General features: G+C 41.3%; 1 protein-coding gene across 1 annotated transcript in view; it reads right to left on the reverse strand.

Annotated features, from left to right (window-relative positions):
• Positions 1–16,706, reverse strand: part of HYDIN (HYDIN axonemal central pair apparatus protein) — a 358,851-nt gene that overhangs the window by 283,001 nt on the left and 59,144 nt on the right. Inside the window, exons 4-5 of the mRNA XM_045890776.3 lie at positions 15,309–15,428; positions 11,372–11,506 (exon numbers count right to left, since the gene is read on the reverse strand). Coding sequence (XP_045746732.1) covers positions 11,372–11,506; positions 15,309–15,428 — 255 coding nt within the window. The remainder of the gene's footprint in view (positions 1–11,371; positions 11,507–15,308; positions 15,429–16,706) is intronic.

The raw sequence follows: 16,706 nt of genomic DNA on the forward strand, positions 1-16,706 counted from the left end.
AGGAGTCCAGTTAAAATATAAGTCAGCTTAGGTTGCTCCTCTGTTCAGTCTCCCAGGGGGAGGGCCTGTGAATGCTACAGCCTGGTGCCCCTGTCACCTCTCTGGCCACAGCTCCTCTCCCCACTGCTCACTCCGCTCCACTGCAGGTGTCCCTGCTGCTCCTCAAACAGGCTAGAACCGCTCCTCCTCCAGAGCCTTCAAACATGATGTTGTTTCTGCGCAGAACACATTTTCCTCTAGTCACTCACAGAGCTCACTCCCCCACCTCCTTCAGGACTTGGTGAAGCTCGCTGCTCACTGAAGCCTCTCCTGACAGCCCTGGTTTAAACTTACCCCTCCCCCATCACTCCCCAGCCTTTCCTCCTGCCTTAGTTTCCCTGAAGCATCCAACATAGTCTGTATTTTACCTATTTATTGAGTCCACTATATGCCTGCCCCTAGTATCTCCAACATCAACAGGGACTTTGCCCATTGTACTGACTTCATATATCCAGTGCCTAGAAGAGAGCCCAGGACATAGTAAACATTCAAAAAAGATTTGCTGAGGGCAGAAAAATGAGTAATGCAATGTTGGACAGTGGTGAGCGGTGAGAAATGAAGCATGAGAAGGGCATGGAGAGTGATCGCTTGCTTGTTTACATGGCATACTTGGGAAAGGCCTCCATGAGCAGTAACATTTCAGCAGAGATCTGAACAAAATGAGACCTGAACTGTGTGTGGCTGGACGGCACTCTGAGCTAAGTGTGATTTGAGGCCAGTGGTCAGAGGTCAGGAGAGGTTAGAGAAAGGGCAGGGAGGTAATAGGGGCCAGATCCCACCAGGCCTGGTAAGCCAGTTAGGACCTGAAGATGGCCCAAAGCCTGGTGATGCTGAAAGCTGATCATGACGGAGCTGATTTACATTTTAGGAAGATCACTAGCTGCTCTGTGGGCAGCAAACTGTAAGAAGCTAAAATGGGAAAAGTGAGGCAAATCAGGAAGCCCCTGTAGCAGTCCACGCAGAGAGGCCAGTGACCTGGCCTAGTGTGGTAAATGCTTCATCTAGCACTTGGTGAGTCGTGAGTACGCCATAAACGCTAGCTGTCATTATTAAAATGCTGTATTAAATACAGTGACTTGCAGGAAATGACAGATGCAGAGAAAGGGGAGCCCTCCTACACTGTTGGTGGAAATGCAAGCTGATGCAGCCACTCTGGAAAACAGTATGGAGCTTCCTCAAAAAGTTGAAAATTGAGCTATACCGTATGACCCAGTAATTGCACTACTGGGTATTTACCCCAAAGATACAAATGTAGTGATCCGAAGGGGTACATGCACCCCAGTGTTTACAGCAGCAATGTCCACAATAGCCAAACTATGGAAAGGGCCAAGATGTCCATAGACAAATGAATGGATAAAGAAGATGTGGTATTATATACACACACAATGGAACATTATGCAGCCATCAGAAAAACCCGAAATCTTGCCATTTGCAACAACATGGATGGAACTAGAGGATATTATGCTAAGCGAAATAAGTCAAGCAGAGAAAGACATGTATCATATGCTCTCACTGATATGAGGAATTCTTAAGCTCAGGAAACAAACTAAGGGTTGCTGGAGTGGTACGGGGTGGAAGGGATGGGGTGACTGGGTGATAGACATTGGGGAGGGAATGTGCTATGGTGAGCGCTGTGAATTGTGTAAGACTGATGAATCACAGACCTGTACCTCTGAAACAAATAATATATTATACGTTAAAAAAAAAAAAAGATAGTAGGAAGGGAAAAATAAAGGGGGGGGAATCGGAGGGGGAGACGAACCATGGGAGACTATGGACTCTGAGAAACAAACTGAGGGTTCTAGAGGGGAGGGGGGTAGGGGGTTGGGCTGGCCTGGTGGTGGGTATTAAGGAGGGCACGTACTGAACGGAGTATGGGGTGTTAAACGCAAATAATGAATCATGGAACACTACATCAAAAGCTAATGATGTAATGTATGGTGATTAACATAACATAATAAAATAAAATTTAAAAAATTAAGTACAATGACTTGTGTAAGGTATATGGGAAAAACTCAACTTGTGTTTACTTTTATTGTTAGGATAACAATAATGATAATCCTGATGATAATAATACAACAAGATAATTTCAGAAAGCAACAAGGGCTTTGAAGGAAATAAAACATGGTAAAGTGATAATGTTGGAAGGGACTGCTTTTGGTTAGTACAACCAAGGAGGCCTTCCTGAGGAGATGACCTTTGGAAGGAAACCTGAACAGCAAAAGGAGCCAGTCAGGCAAGACCTAGGAATCTGGAGTGTTCCTGGCAAGGAGAATGTATGTAATGCAAAGGTAAAGGTCTTACGGTAGGAATAAGTAATAAAAACTAATGAACAGTATTCATGAAATTTATTAAAATTGAGTTGTTGGACTCTTAGCTCTTCAACTGATTCTGGTTTCTAGATGGTAATGCCAGGCTCAAAAATTACGCTAATCACACATGAGGGAGTACAAATTGTATTAAGTATACTTGATCCTAGAAAATCCCACAGAATTCACCAAGTCTGAATTCATCAGAATCCTAAAGAGATAAGTACTGTTTTCATTTTTTCTTAGTGGATCAAACCCAGCAAGCAAAGGTTTTGTTGGGAATTAGGAACCGGAAAGCTTCTGGCACATACGGAAACTTAATATTAACAGAGGCTTTGAGAGAAAGAACAAAAGATGCTGCTGAATCCAGAATGAGAGGTGATCCCAAAGTAATTTGTCTTATTTTATTCTATATTTACATATTCTCTCTCTTTTTTAAGATATTGAAGGCAGCTTAAAATAGTTTAGGAGACTAATTGAAATACTCTGAGATGTTGTCAAACCTTTTCAAATTTCCATATGAGGAAGATTCAAAGTTCGATCTGAAATGCATATTTTTTCATAATCAATTCACATACTCATAAAAGAATATGAAGAAATTCTTTAAATAAATTCCACAAAAATGTATTCTAGTCTCTGAAGTTCTATATTTAATATGACTATATTAGATTATGTAATATACAATTATATATTGCCCTACTGGTTTACAATTAATTCAGATGTAATGCCTCGGGAGGCTCTGTTAGCCTTCAAGCTAAGCAATTACTTTAGTTTATATACTCCCTTTCCACTGTATTTAGATTAAGAACAATCAGGTCACCGTTCAAAGACAGAATATTTACTCCAAGCTCTTTCCCCTCTACTATGAGAGACTTAGCCGTGAATTACTATCTATCCTAAAATGTTATCCTTTATAATAATGCTCTCCAGACAAAACATCCAGTCTACTTTTTTGTCCGTTAGCTTTCCTTCCAACACACCTAGCCCCCAAACTTTGAAAAACAGAGCAGCAGAATATGAAAATGGCAGATTTGACTTTCTGAGGAGTGAAAAGAATGAATCTTGATTTTATATTAGCTCCATGATAGAGAGCAAACATGGCAATAATTCTGTCCTTCACAGTCTCAGGCAAAGGAAGATGGTGTTCTTTCCTGCAGCCAATGACTCTCCAGGCATCATCAATGGGAAGCGTGGTTAAACCAGTGTGGTTAGACCCTCACAATCCTCCCTCTGCCTTTCCTCCACTCCTAAACCTGGTGGAAGAATGGCTAACACAGAGTACAACTAGAACTAGGTTTGATCAGGACTCAGTGAATTTAATAGTTGGTGTCCCTGGAAAATGTTATAGATTCCCTAACCACTTGAAGTATTTATTAAATATGATCGTCTCAATCTGAAATTCATCCCTCGAAAAGGAAGAATCAGTTCTGAAGTCCTAGTCAGTTTGAAAACGAGACTGGTCAGGCATGGTGGGTCTTATCCTCTACCGCTCTGATTCTTCATATGACTCAGCTGGGTTCTCAGTTTCCTGGGGGCAGCTACATTTCCCTGTCTATTCAAAGAGAATGACCTCTGACCTTCGGCATGAAAAGAGACCCGAGACTTCCAAATTTATTTTGACCATTTTTATCTGTAGTGTACAGTGATAATGTGGTTACTTCATGATTCATGTAGAAATTATACACTTAAGGTAATTAATTTCCTCTGTAACTTTTTGTTTTCCAAGTTACCCCTGGATCTACTAATCCACCTATACCTATACCCATCTACTCTGCCTTCAACCCCTGTCCTTGTACAGTAGATCTCAATCCTTTCAGCTCACTCCAGGATTTTCCTGAAGCATCAGTTTTCCCTCTTTACTGAATATTCACACAACAGTATAGTTTCCTCTTAAATATTAAATAATCTACCTTTGAGCCCAACATCCACCTCTAGCTACTGCCCCATTTTTTCAATTACCCTTGACAGCAAAACTGCTCACAGGTGTTACTTACACTCAATATCACTACCTCCTTGCTGTCCATTCTCTCCTCAACCCATCCCATTAGGCTTCCACAACATTCCACAGAAACTCTTCCTGCCAAGGTCACTAATGGCTTTGACAAATCCAGTGGCTAATTCCACATCCTATTTTATTCTACTCTTCATAGCTTTGGACATCACCCAAAGTTGATCTCTCCCTCCTTTTGAAATACTGTATCCATTTGGGATTCCAGAGCACTATAAATCTTCTGGTTTTCCTCCTACTTCATGACCACCCCTTCTTAGTATTATTTTCTGCAGGAACCTCCTCCTTTCCCCAACCTCTTCTCTATGCACACTCACTCTTAACATCAGTTCATCAACCCCTTGGTGGAAAGGATCATCTTTTTACATGATTTTCAAATATTTGTCTCTAGCCAACATCTCCCTTTTGCCACAGATAATTGTGTCCAACTGCCTATTTGGTATTTTCACTTGGATGTCTAAAGGGAAGGTCCAACTTAACGTATGAACACCAGATTCCCTGAATCCTCCTGATTCCCTGCTTTACTCCCACCCAGCCTCACAAACCTGCTTTCCCGCCACTTCTCCCTATCTCAGTAAGCGGTGCCACCATTCAGTCATTTGCTGGCCAAAATACTATGAGTTAAACTAGACTCCTTTCTCACACCCTTTATCCAATCCATTAGCAAATCCTGACAGCTCTACCATAAAAACGTGTATCCTTCATCCCCCTATTTCTCACACCATCACTGTCACTATCCTAGTCCAAATCATCCTCATCTTTTACCCCAACTATTATAATAGCCTCTTACCTCTGTATTATTTGGGATTCGGTTCTGCTACATATGACACGGAAAAGAACAAAATCAGAGCAACTTAGACAGACAGAAGTTTATTTCTCTCCCATAAACCAGTCCAGAAGTAGGCAGGCTGGATTGGTGTGGTGGCTCCACAGTGTCCCCAGAGACTCAAATTCCTAAATTCTTGCTCTGCCATTCTAGCAGACAGCACCTATCCTCAGTGTCACCCCATGCAGCAGAGTAATTCTTGGGTTGCCAGCTATTTCCTACAGCCAGGCTACAGGCCAAAAGGAAAAGGCAGAAGGGCAAAACAAAGCACCTGCATGCTGAATCAGCTTTCGTCAGGTACACACTTAGAAGTCCTGCTCACATCTCTGGCAAACACACAGACACACTTAGCTGCAAAGGAGGCTGGGTAAGTGCAATCTTTTCTTTCAGGCAGCAGTGAATCCAATCCCAATTTGGGATGATCTTACCAATGAAGAAAGAGAAAACGGATGTTAAGGGTGGGCAGCTATCTGTTACACCTCACGCTCCCTTCAGTCTATCCGCTGTGCAGCAACAAGGCTGATTTCAAAATGCAAGGCAGAGGGGTGCGTGGGTGGCTCAGATCATGATCTCCAGGCCCTGGGATCGAGCCCCGTGTCAGGGCTCCCAGCTCAGTGGGGAGTCTGCTTCTCTTTCTCCCTCTGCCTCTCCCTCTGCTTACGCTCTGTCTCTCTCTCAAATGAATAAATAAAATCTAAAAAAAAAAAAGAAAGAAGAAAAAAAAAATGCAAGGCAGAGATGTCATTCCTAATCAAAACCCACCATGGTAGGTAAAGGAAAATGATGCAGTATGTATCCTATCTTTCCTGTATGAGCTGCACCTCAGGATCCTCATTGAATCATTACAAAAACAAAACAGAATGACAGACATTTTTGTGCCTCTTGATGTAATACAATAGAAGTACCAACCACCTAAGAATTCATGCCACCCCCAAAATCAAATATGAATCTAATCAAGCCTCTAGATCGAACTACCAGTTTATAGGAAACGGAGGGGACAGAGGACCATTCTACAGAACCTGATGGGGATGCACTTAGCACTTTGTTTGGACCCTGAAAAATACTTATATTTATCTTTTATATATATGTCTCTCAACTGGGAAGATGTGAATACCGACTGGACATTTGATGATACTGGGGAGTTACCGTAATTTTTTAGGTATAACAGTATTGTGGTTATGTTAACTTTAAGAGGTCCTTATCTTTCAGAGACAAATAACAAAGTATTTACAGATGAAATAATACGATGTATGGGACTTAGTACAAAACCCTCTGAGCAGGAGCAGGATAGATGAAGCAAGACTGGTCATGTGCTGCCAACTTGGAAATCTGGGTGATGACGGTTCACTCTGGTTCTACCTAGGGTGCAAGCTTCCATAATCAAAGAATTTTTTTATACTTTCCGGTGGCTTCCTACCCTACTTTGCAGGACTTCTAAGACCCTTCATGAGCTCGCCCTCTGCAATCTCCTTTCCTACCATTTTCCAGCAGGTACCTCCACTTCCACCACATACTTCCCTGCACTTCCCTCAGCCTGCTGTCAAACTTAATTTGGTTCTCCACTCAATGTTACCTCATCACAGAAGTCTCCCCGATCTCCGTACTGAAAAGAAACAGGAGCCCATCACTCTCTATTCTCTACCATGTCAGTAGCTGACATTAAATTATATATTTGCTTGTTGTTCACTGAGGAACATAATCTCCGTGAAGGCCAAAGCTTGTTCTCCAGTGGGTCCTGACTCATAGAACTGGTCCTGGCCCAGAGCAAATGAAAGAATATTACTCATTTTTAATATCTTTATCTGGGTACTAAACTATCAAGAGCTCTTCACAAAGAGAAATCCCAACATCCTTGTTAGCTTTATTATAAAATGATATTTACCAAGTCTGGAATGCTAAACAGTAGTGACAGAGACTCACTGAAGATATGACATAAAATGGAGAGAAATAAGAAAAGGTGAACGTCTAATACATTCATGGCACAAAAAGATATTTGAGCCCTTTTTATATGCTTTTGCTTTTATCATCTGTAGGCCATCCTCGAGTTGAAGAAACCTCCTTAGATTTTCTTGAGGTTAACTTTTACTTATTTACATTACTCAACAAATATTTACCACATGCTTCTTATTTGTCAGGCACTGTGCTAGGCACTGGGGTGACAGGGGTGACCCAGACAGACTTAGGGAGGGCTAATTGCAGGCAGGAAGAAGACAAAATCCCTATCACAGTTTTTGCCAACAAAAATGGTTGATTGTGGAAAATTTTATGGAATCTACACTTTAATTAAAAATGCTGGCAATATAATTCATTATCACCGTACATCTAAATAGCATAAAATACGTTAACGTTTTTCTAGTCTTGTTGGACTACAATTTTTAAATTTCATAGTAGCAAACCAGGAAAACTATTTTGACAACAAGTTATAGATTTTCTTAAAACATAACTGAGCAATAAAATTGCTCTTTAAACCACCACAGTCATATCCATATGACAATTCTACAGTAAACAGATGCCTTCTTAAGTCTAAGGAAGCACCCAGTTTTGCTTTCCTACAAAAGCCTAATATTTTTCATCCTCCTTTTAATAGTAAAGATACAAATTCAAGAGGTCAGGGAAAGTGCGAGGCTCCAGAATTTTACAGTGTTATGAGAACACTATTGTATTTCTACCACATTGACATACACCAGGATTATTAGATTAATAAGATATCCAATCGTTTTTTTAAAAGTCTGTGTGACAAGAAGAGATAAGTAAAGCCAGAGTGTATTTGCTGCACCTGTTATCTGGGCACTTGGCATTCTTAACAAGTTAAAACCCCAGGAAGCCAGATTAAAAGATAACAGGGAAAAATGTAAATTACATTATCATCGTCGACATGCTAATATACATGGGTGCTGAAAATCCAATTGAAAGGGAACTTGCTTATTAAGCTGTGGCATGCTGCAATTTACATATCTCGCCCTCCAGATGTGAGGAGGGTAAATGAGAATGGAGTGTGCTCAGATCAGCAGGGGATAAGGAAGAAAAATATGTACGTATGTTGGCTATCAATTTGGCCAACCGAAGAGAAAGTGACGCGGTGAAAAGACTGACTTCTATTTCCCCTAAAATAAACCTGGCTCCTCTGGCACAAGCTGGAGCAGCACTACAGACGGCATGACTAATCCGAGCTGGTCACTCTGCGCGTGGCTTTCCAGCACTGAGTGACTGCAGATGCCCAGATGACCAGCACAAGCTCCTGAGAAGGGACCCTGCTGATGGTGGACGTGCAACAGCATCTTGGCCGAAAAGGGGGACCAGAACTAGCAGCAGGAGCTTCCCCAAATTCCCACCATCAGTCTTAGACAAGCCAGCAAGAGGAGAAATCACTGCATTTTAGAAAAACATTCTGTAAATTATATTATAGCCTGGAGCCCAAATCCAACAGAAAAATCTTACTGTATCCAAAATTGGCTACTTAAATTTCTCATAGGTAGCGATTGTTCTCACTCGTCTCCTCCTACATGCAGGTAGCCTTTGATAACTTTCAAATACTTAGAAGAAACAGTAAAGCAAACTTCAACCTAATTTTTTTTTTTAATTAGGGGCTTGCCAATAGACAGGCAGTGTTAGTGAAATGGAAAGGTAAGAGGGATACAAAAGCGAGGAGTAAGAAAAGCAGCCACAAAATATAGCCAAGTAATAACCTCAATAGGAATGTTAGCATTTCATATTTATACAGTAAATACAAACATACCTAACATATATTTTGATTATTTATTTGCTGTATAGACAAGCAGCAATAAAATCTTTCTCTTTTAGCTTTTGATTAGGGAAAGTTAAAAACATACACAAAGAAAACAAAAGAGTATAACAAACCCCATGCACATGCCACCCAGCTTCAAGTATTCACACTCTGCCCTCCTGGCTTCATCAGTATCTCCATCCAGTCCCTCCTTCCATTGTTATTATTATATTTTATAGTTTTTAAGGTAGAATTTAGATATATTAGAAAGCATAAATATTAAATGTACAATTTTGACAAATGAATTCATCCATATAACCCACACGCTTGTCACAAATATAGAACATTCCACTTCCTCAGAAACTTCGGTGTGTTCATTTCTCAGCCAGACTACCTACAGGCAGAACAATACGTATCCAACAGAAGACATATTTTCTCCAGCACAGAAAAAAAAGTAAGGAACTCCAACTCCTCAAATCCAGCAAGCTTTATATTTCAAGCTGCACAAAGGCTTCTTATCAAAATGACAGTGTAGGAATTTGACACCCAAACTAAATCCAGATGCCAATCTCTTCACAGATAGTATTCAGATACAGAGCTTCAAGAAAAAAACAAGGACTTTGGTAAGAGAACAACAACAGCAACATCAAAAGCCCCTCACTGAATTCTTAATCTCAGGAAACAAACTGAGGGTTGCTGGAGTGGGGGGTGGGGTGGGAGGGATGGGGTGGCTGGGTGATGGACACTGGGGAGGGTATGTGCTCTGGTAAGTGCTGTGAATTGTGCAAGACTGTTGAATCACAGACCTGTACCTCTGAAACAAATAATACATTTTATGTTAAAAAAAAAAAGAAGAAGAAGATAGCAGGAGGGGAAGAATGAAGAGGGGGAAATCGGAGGGGTAGACGAACCATGAGAGACGATGGACTCTGAAAAACAAACTGCGGGTTCTAGAGGGGAGGGGGTGGGAGGATGGGTTAGCCTGGTGATGGGTATTAAAGAGGGCACGTTCTGCATGGAGCACTGGGTGTTATACGCAAACAATGAATCACGGAACACTACGTCAAAAACTAATGATGTAATGTATGGTGATTAACATAACAACAAAAAATGTAAAAAAAAAAAAAGCCCCTCACTGGTTCTGGAGCTATTTACCGTTTCATTTATTTCAATAGGACCGCAGGCAAAATTACAGGTCCGTAAACACAACCCAAGAAATAGACAGTAAAACTGTAACAGCAGCATCATTACAGAATTTCTACCCACTTCCTAGAGTGATACATGCTTGGCAGACCACCGTGTATTCTCTATCGCTGCTCTCCAGGAAAGAAGGAACAGTAGCAGGAATACTAGTAACGGAATTAACAGTGGCTGACGCGTATTAGTGATGAAGAAGCAGAGATTCAAAGCTAGTTCTTTCTGTCTCTAACATGCTTTTGTGATTCCAACCCTAATGGCACAATACAGATAAGCACACACTGTTAACATTATATATAACCTGACATTTTGTTCTGCTTATTTGAGCCTTGTTTTTGTCCTCACTCCTTCAATTGTGCTGGTAAAACCCCTTTCCTCCTCCCCACAAGTCCCCACTTTGGCCCACAGAGAAGAAAACTCAACCCACAATTTTGCACCCCTGGAAAAGGGCTGGGGGGAAGCCTCCATCCGCAGTCCCCCTTAGCTGGTCCTTCCTTCCAGGAGGAACTGGAATTTCTACAACTGAGAAGGGTTTGAGAATGGACCGGTGCAGAGGGGAAATGGCCCATTTTTGAACTTGGGCTCTTTCTGGCCTGCCGAGGTGCAGACAGAGCTGAGCGGACTGGGCAGGTCTCTGCTCTGGGCTCTAGCTGGTCCGCCTGTGCTTCGGCGGAGCGATCGGATGTCAGCCCTTCAGGGCCAGCTGGGGAGCGGGAGGTGGCCCTCTCCGGGCCTTAGGTACTGGCCACATTCTTTGCCATTAATGAGACTGACACCGTGATCAATACTTGGATCTTGGGTCTCATTTTTAAACTTGTTAGAATTCAGGGAGGAGGGATGCAACTAAGATCCCAAACTTCCCAAGAAGCCATAAGCTTTATCCTCTGCCTCGACTCACTGCATCTGGAGCACACCTTTTCCTTTTTCGGTGACCCTCTGGCTCATAGTCGAATATAAATATGCTGAGGTAGGCGAGGGGGTTTGGGAAGCATCCAGAAGGATAAGCCTTCTTTATACCCTGGCTACTTGCAGCTCATGGAAGCCCTCAGCTCTGTTTGACCATTCCTCCCTCATTCCCAGGGGTGCACAAGCCCCTCCTCCGAGCCACCCTTACTGCTCATCTAACCACCACCACCACTAACACCATCGACACCAATACCAACCCCCCGAACACCACCACTGACAACAACACTACCAACCCCAGCACCACCTCCATAAAAGTTCAGAGTTACAACCTGCTAGTGACAAGTATTCAACCCATTTCTTACCTTGTTCTCCTCTGGAGTGAAGAGGATTCGGAATATGGATGGCATTCCTGGAGCGACTTTGTGGCCAGAATCTTTGGGGCTGATGACTTTAAAGTAAGGTGAACTTTCCTCAACAACTTTGACCATCCTTGGAATCTGCAAGGAAAACACACCATGGTGGACATTCTGCCTGTGAAAAAGCAGAAGCAAAAGCATGGGCTTGGTCGTCCACCAGGAAATCTCTGTCTACTTCTCATGCGCCATGCATGACCTTGGTCAAGGCTTAACTTCCGTTTCCTCAACTGGGAGAGGAGATGACTCACTCGGTGCATTTGAGCTTTAATTTTTATTAAAATTATTATTCATTTTATTGTTATTGCAAGCCTTTGTTCATTTTATCACTTAAATGTGACTATCTTCGGGGCGCCTGGGTGGCTCGGTAGGTTAAGCATCTGCCTTCGGCTCAGGTCATGATCCCAGGGTTCTGGGATCAAGTCCTGCATCCGGCTCTCTGCACAGCGGGGAGTCTGCTTCTCCCTCTGCCTCTGCCTGCCGCTCCCCCTGCTTGTGCTCTCTCTCTCTCTCTCTGTGTCAAGTAAATAAAATCCTAATAAATAAATGTGATTATGTTCAAAGAGGAACTGCTTGATGAGCTAAAACCCCACGCACACAGCGGAGGTAAGCTGGATTTCCCAACATCTGAGAAGTGCTCTGGGACAAGAAACCACAATTCCTGCACGCCTGCTATGGACCATCCACTGTACATGATGTGCCGCTTAATCCTCTCAATAACCTCAGAGCTTCATTATAACCCCCCTTCTACAGATGGGGAACAGGACACTTGTCCTCAGTGCCACAGCTTCACCAAGTCCCAGCCTAACTCCACCTTCCGTCTGGAGCACTGTTCTCAGGAGACACCCTTGTGAGCAAGAACAAAGAGCAAGCAGTCCAGGGTCCGCAGGCCAGTGTCAGAGCAGCTTCAAACCGTTTCCTTCTCTTCAAGTCCTCCTCTGCCCTGCTTGCCTTGCCCAGGGTACGTATCTCTGCTTATCTAAGACAGTCTAAGCAATAAAAGACATACAATTGTGAGGAGAATGGGGGTGGAGGTTACAGGGACACAAGGAAAGGGAAAAGATTTTTTTTTTTTTGAAGACTGAAAGGGGGCTAAAGAAAGTAAACTATAGTTAAGGGTGACCGAGAAGCCTCGGGTGCAAAATGAAGACAAAAGAACCCACATAACCTCTCAAATCTGAAACCCAGATGGGCAAAGGAAGAAGAAATGCAGAGAGAGAATTCAGACAGATCTTAAGACTAGAGAGCAGGGAGATAAGGAAAAGACGTGTGCGAATCTGATAGGAGTCCAACTGGCTTTGCTGGTAAGGGGAAGGCGCAGTGTCATTTATGATGGACAGAACAACACTGTAGAAGCTTGCTGGGAACACTTCTGGTAAGAGCAGAATTATGGATTAAAAACTAAAAAGGAAAATACCAGCAACACTAGTAATAGTCATAATAATAACAGTAATAATGGTTTAGTGCTTCCTATGTGACAGGCACTGAGCTGAATACTTTACATTCATTATTTCATTTAATATTCCAAACAGTCGATTGAAATGGGTACTAACAGTATCACCATGGCCCAGAGAAGTGAAGTGACTTACCCAAGGTCTGTAGCTGGGAGACAGCTCAGCTGGAATCTACCAGATTAGTCTGACTCTGGAGTCTGGGTGCTAATAATGAGATCCTAAGTAGAATCGAATTGTGGCTTGTAGAGAGTTCACAGCTTACTCTCACCTTGTGTTGTGTAAGAGACAGAGAAATGACCAAACAGGCTCTGTCTTTTGCATTCAGTGCCAATGAGGAAGCAAGCAAATGGTAAATAGCATAGAAAGCATTTCTCTGTGCCCTATATCTATCCCAGCAGTTATTTATGAGTCCATGACGTAAGGAAGCAGAAAAGCAGGATTATATCAGCCATCCAGTACAAGGGTCCTTAGAGAAACTCACCCAAGAATAAGGCTGCCTAGGCTAGAGAAATCAATCTGCTTTTTGGTAGCTGGACTTTCCCTGGATGGGGACCCTCCTTTCATGAGGTCCAACAATGTAGCTGTAGCAGCATCGAAACAAGAGGTGTTGGGTTTTCCATGAGAACTTAGTGCCCCTTGGCAGACAAAACTTACACATGCCCTATACCCTTTACTTGCCCATATATACCTACTGGCAATCATTTCTTATTTAGGGCCAAGGAGGAGTGGTCAAAGTATCCCTTGGGCTAGCTCCTCTCTGTATTTAACAGCCTTAAAATACCTGAGCAAGAGTGAAAAAGTCATGGAGAAAGGGAAAAAGAGAACTGGAAGTGACAAAGGAAATTGGTTGGCAGACTATATGAAAAGAGAGAGTCCTAATGTCTATGTAACATCTCTTCTTGAGGTCTAGGGGCATAATTCTGAGCATCTCAGATTCTTTTTCTTCTCTCTGCCTACCCTTTTAACTTCTGTCCCTTGAGCTTCTCTTGCTAACACTCCTGTAGCCAAGAACTAAATATACCATTTTCTCCAGAGTCTGACTTTGTTGTCACTAAATCACCCCATTGATCTCTGAAAGGCATCACTGATTCCTTTAATGAGTGACTGTACCAAATATAACTAAAAGTATTCTTGCATAGTCTTCATTTATTTTCCCTTTTTTCTTATAGCTAGAATTTTTGTCTCCACATTCTTGAACTCCTTAGGTATTCCTACTTGCCTTCACATCTGAAGTTCAGCATCTCTCAGATGCCTTCCTCCCCATCTGATTACTTTTCACACTTAACTGTGCTTCATGCTGACTTCCCACATTATTCTTTCTTCCATTATTGTTAGATATCAAGGAAATCTTCAGGCACTTAATACCTTTTCTTGAAGTAAACCATAATTTATCTCTAGGGAAAGAAAGGCATACGGATGGAGAAGAAACTCTCGGTTGCAACCACAAAAGGACGAGGTACAGACAGTGGGAAAAGCTGTCCAAAATGATGGGTAGACAAAAATCTGAAGGCTATCTATGGTAGAAGGGAGGAGAAAGAAAAAGGGGAAAGGGAGCTCCGTTTTTTTTGAAGTTTTTTTAAAAATACAATTTGTGGGGCGCCTGGGTGGCTCAGTCGTTAAGCGTCTGCCTTCGGCTCAGGTCATGATCTCGGAGTCTTGGGATCGAGCCCCACATCGGGCTCCCTGCTCCACGGGAAGCCTGCTTCTCCCTCTCCCACTACCCCTGCTTGTATTCTCTCTCTCGCTGTGTCTCTCTCTGTCAAATAAATAAAATCTTTAAGAAAAAAAAAAAAACAATTTGTAAAGTATCAATAATTTGGCTCAACAACAGCAATTGATATGATAGAGTTTATACCTTCATTTGGGGAAACGGTGGCTCTAATGCAGAAAACACGAATATATGTTTCACCCCGTCTTGAATAAAAACCTAGCTAAACTGGTCACACATAAGAATTTCATGACATTTGGGGCACCTGGGTGGCTTAGTCAGTTAAGCAGCCAATTCTTGGTTTCAGCTTCTGTCAGGATCTTGGGTCATGAGATCGAGCCCCGAGTTGGGCTCCATGCTTAGAGCAGAGTCTGCTTAAAGCTCTCTCTCTCTGCCCGCCCTGCTCCCCACTCACTCTCTCCCTAAAATAAATAAATAAATCTTAAAAAAAAATTGTGACATTTACCTAGCTAATATTTTACTCAACAAAATGTAACTGCACATGTTGGGAGTTGACCATTTGGTGGGCACTGACCTGGGTCTGAACACATTTGAATAAATCAACATAGTCTTGTCTTCATTGAGCTTAAAGTCAAAGGGCAAGTTTTTATCTATTTTTCTAGGTCTCTCAAGTTAAAGAATTTATCTAAGATCCTATGGGATCCCATTTTATTTAATTCCTTCTTATATATCCATGAAAGTTACATCCAACAAACATACTCACTTTGTCATTATTCCTCAAAATGAGTGGAACTTCATAGACTTCACAGGGAGTATAGTTCTGAAACACAATTTCTGATGGAAAAGGCTGGAATAATGCCTGATCCAGGTCAATTCCTGAAAACTACATTGAAAGAGTAAATTCATTATATAGCTATGCAGTGGCAGAAATGACAGGGGAATATATGAAAATACTACATAGACATATGGATATTAATACTAAAAACATACAAAACACTCAGAAAGGTGTAACTACTATAAGCAATAATTGTTATAAGTACTAAAGTTATTGTGAACAACTTGTTTAATACAAAAGAAAGTAGAAGATTTGGTCCTCAGTTTAAAAAATATAGGCTAATTAGAACATCAACCCAAAACTTCCATTTACAGCAACGGTGAATAAGGTCATGATTTCCCTATGAAAATAACGAGAAAAACTCTATCAACAAATATCTGCGTGGAGGCACTGAAGAGCTTAATAAGACAGTATGAGCTAATGTCAAAACTATGAATTATCTCAAGCTATTAGCTTGGGTAGAATCCAACAGGTTTTGAGTACTGCCATGTTTCCTTAAAATTTTAGAATATTCCATGATGCTCTGTGAGTACACAGTTGCACCCTGGGGCACCTTAGTATGGTTTGCAAAATGAAGATGTAAGCATCCATCTCAATAATTTAGAGAAGCAATAGAAAACATAAAAAACAAATAAAATCCAAACAAATGGAAAAAATGACATAACAAAAACAATAAAAATTCATAAAATAGAAAGTAACTACAGAATCAACAAAGCCAAAGTCAAGTCTTTAAAGACTAACAAAATTGATAAAATACCTAGAGAGTATGATCAAGAAAACAAGGCAAAAGGCACAAAGAGCCAATAAAAAGAATGAAAATAAGGACATTACAATAGAAACCAAACTAACTGAAAAGATAATAAATGGATATTATGTCAAGAAATGTGAAAATTTAGATTAAAAAGTACAAATCCTAAGAAAGTACAATTTATCAAAACTAGCACAAGAAGAAATAGAAAATATGAGTAGTTCTATATAACTAGTAAATTGAATCTGTAAGTAAAAACTTTTGATAGGGAAAACCCCAGCCCAAATACTTTACAAGCAAATTCTAGCAAACATTTAAAGATGCAGCACAAATATTATAGAAACTCTGCTAGAGGAAAGAAAAAAATATTAATGTCTCCCAACTCGATGATGTTAGCACAACTTCCATATAACTAAGAAAGACAGTGGGAGAAAGGAAAACTATAGGCTAATCCTAGTTATATACAATAGAATGTTTTTAAAAAGGAACAAAACATTAGCCAACTGAAACCCACAATATATAAAAAGGATAACACATCATGACCAAACTGGGTTTATCTCAGAAATTCAAAGTTGTTT

The sequence above is a fragment of the Mirounga angustirostris genome, unplaced genomic scaffold (assembly GCF_029215605.1).
Source record: "Mirounga angustirostris isolate CCGP_5_RB_7025 unplaced genomic scaffold, mMirAng1.0.hap1 SCAF_16, whole genome shotgun sequence".
NCBI lineage: Eukaryota > Metazoa > Chordata > Mammalia > Carnivora > Phocidae > Mirounga > Mirounga angustirostris.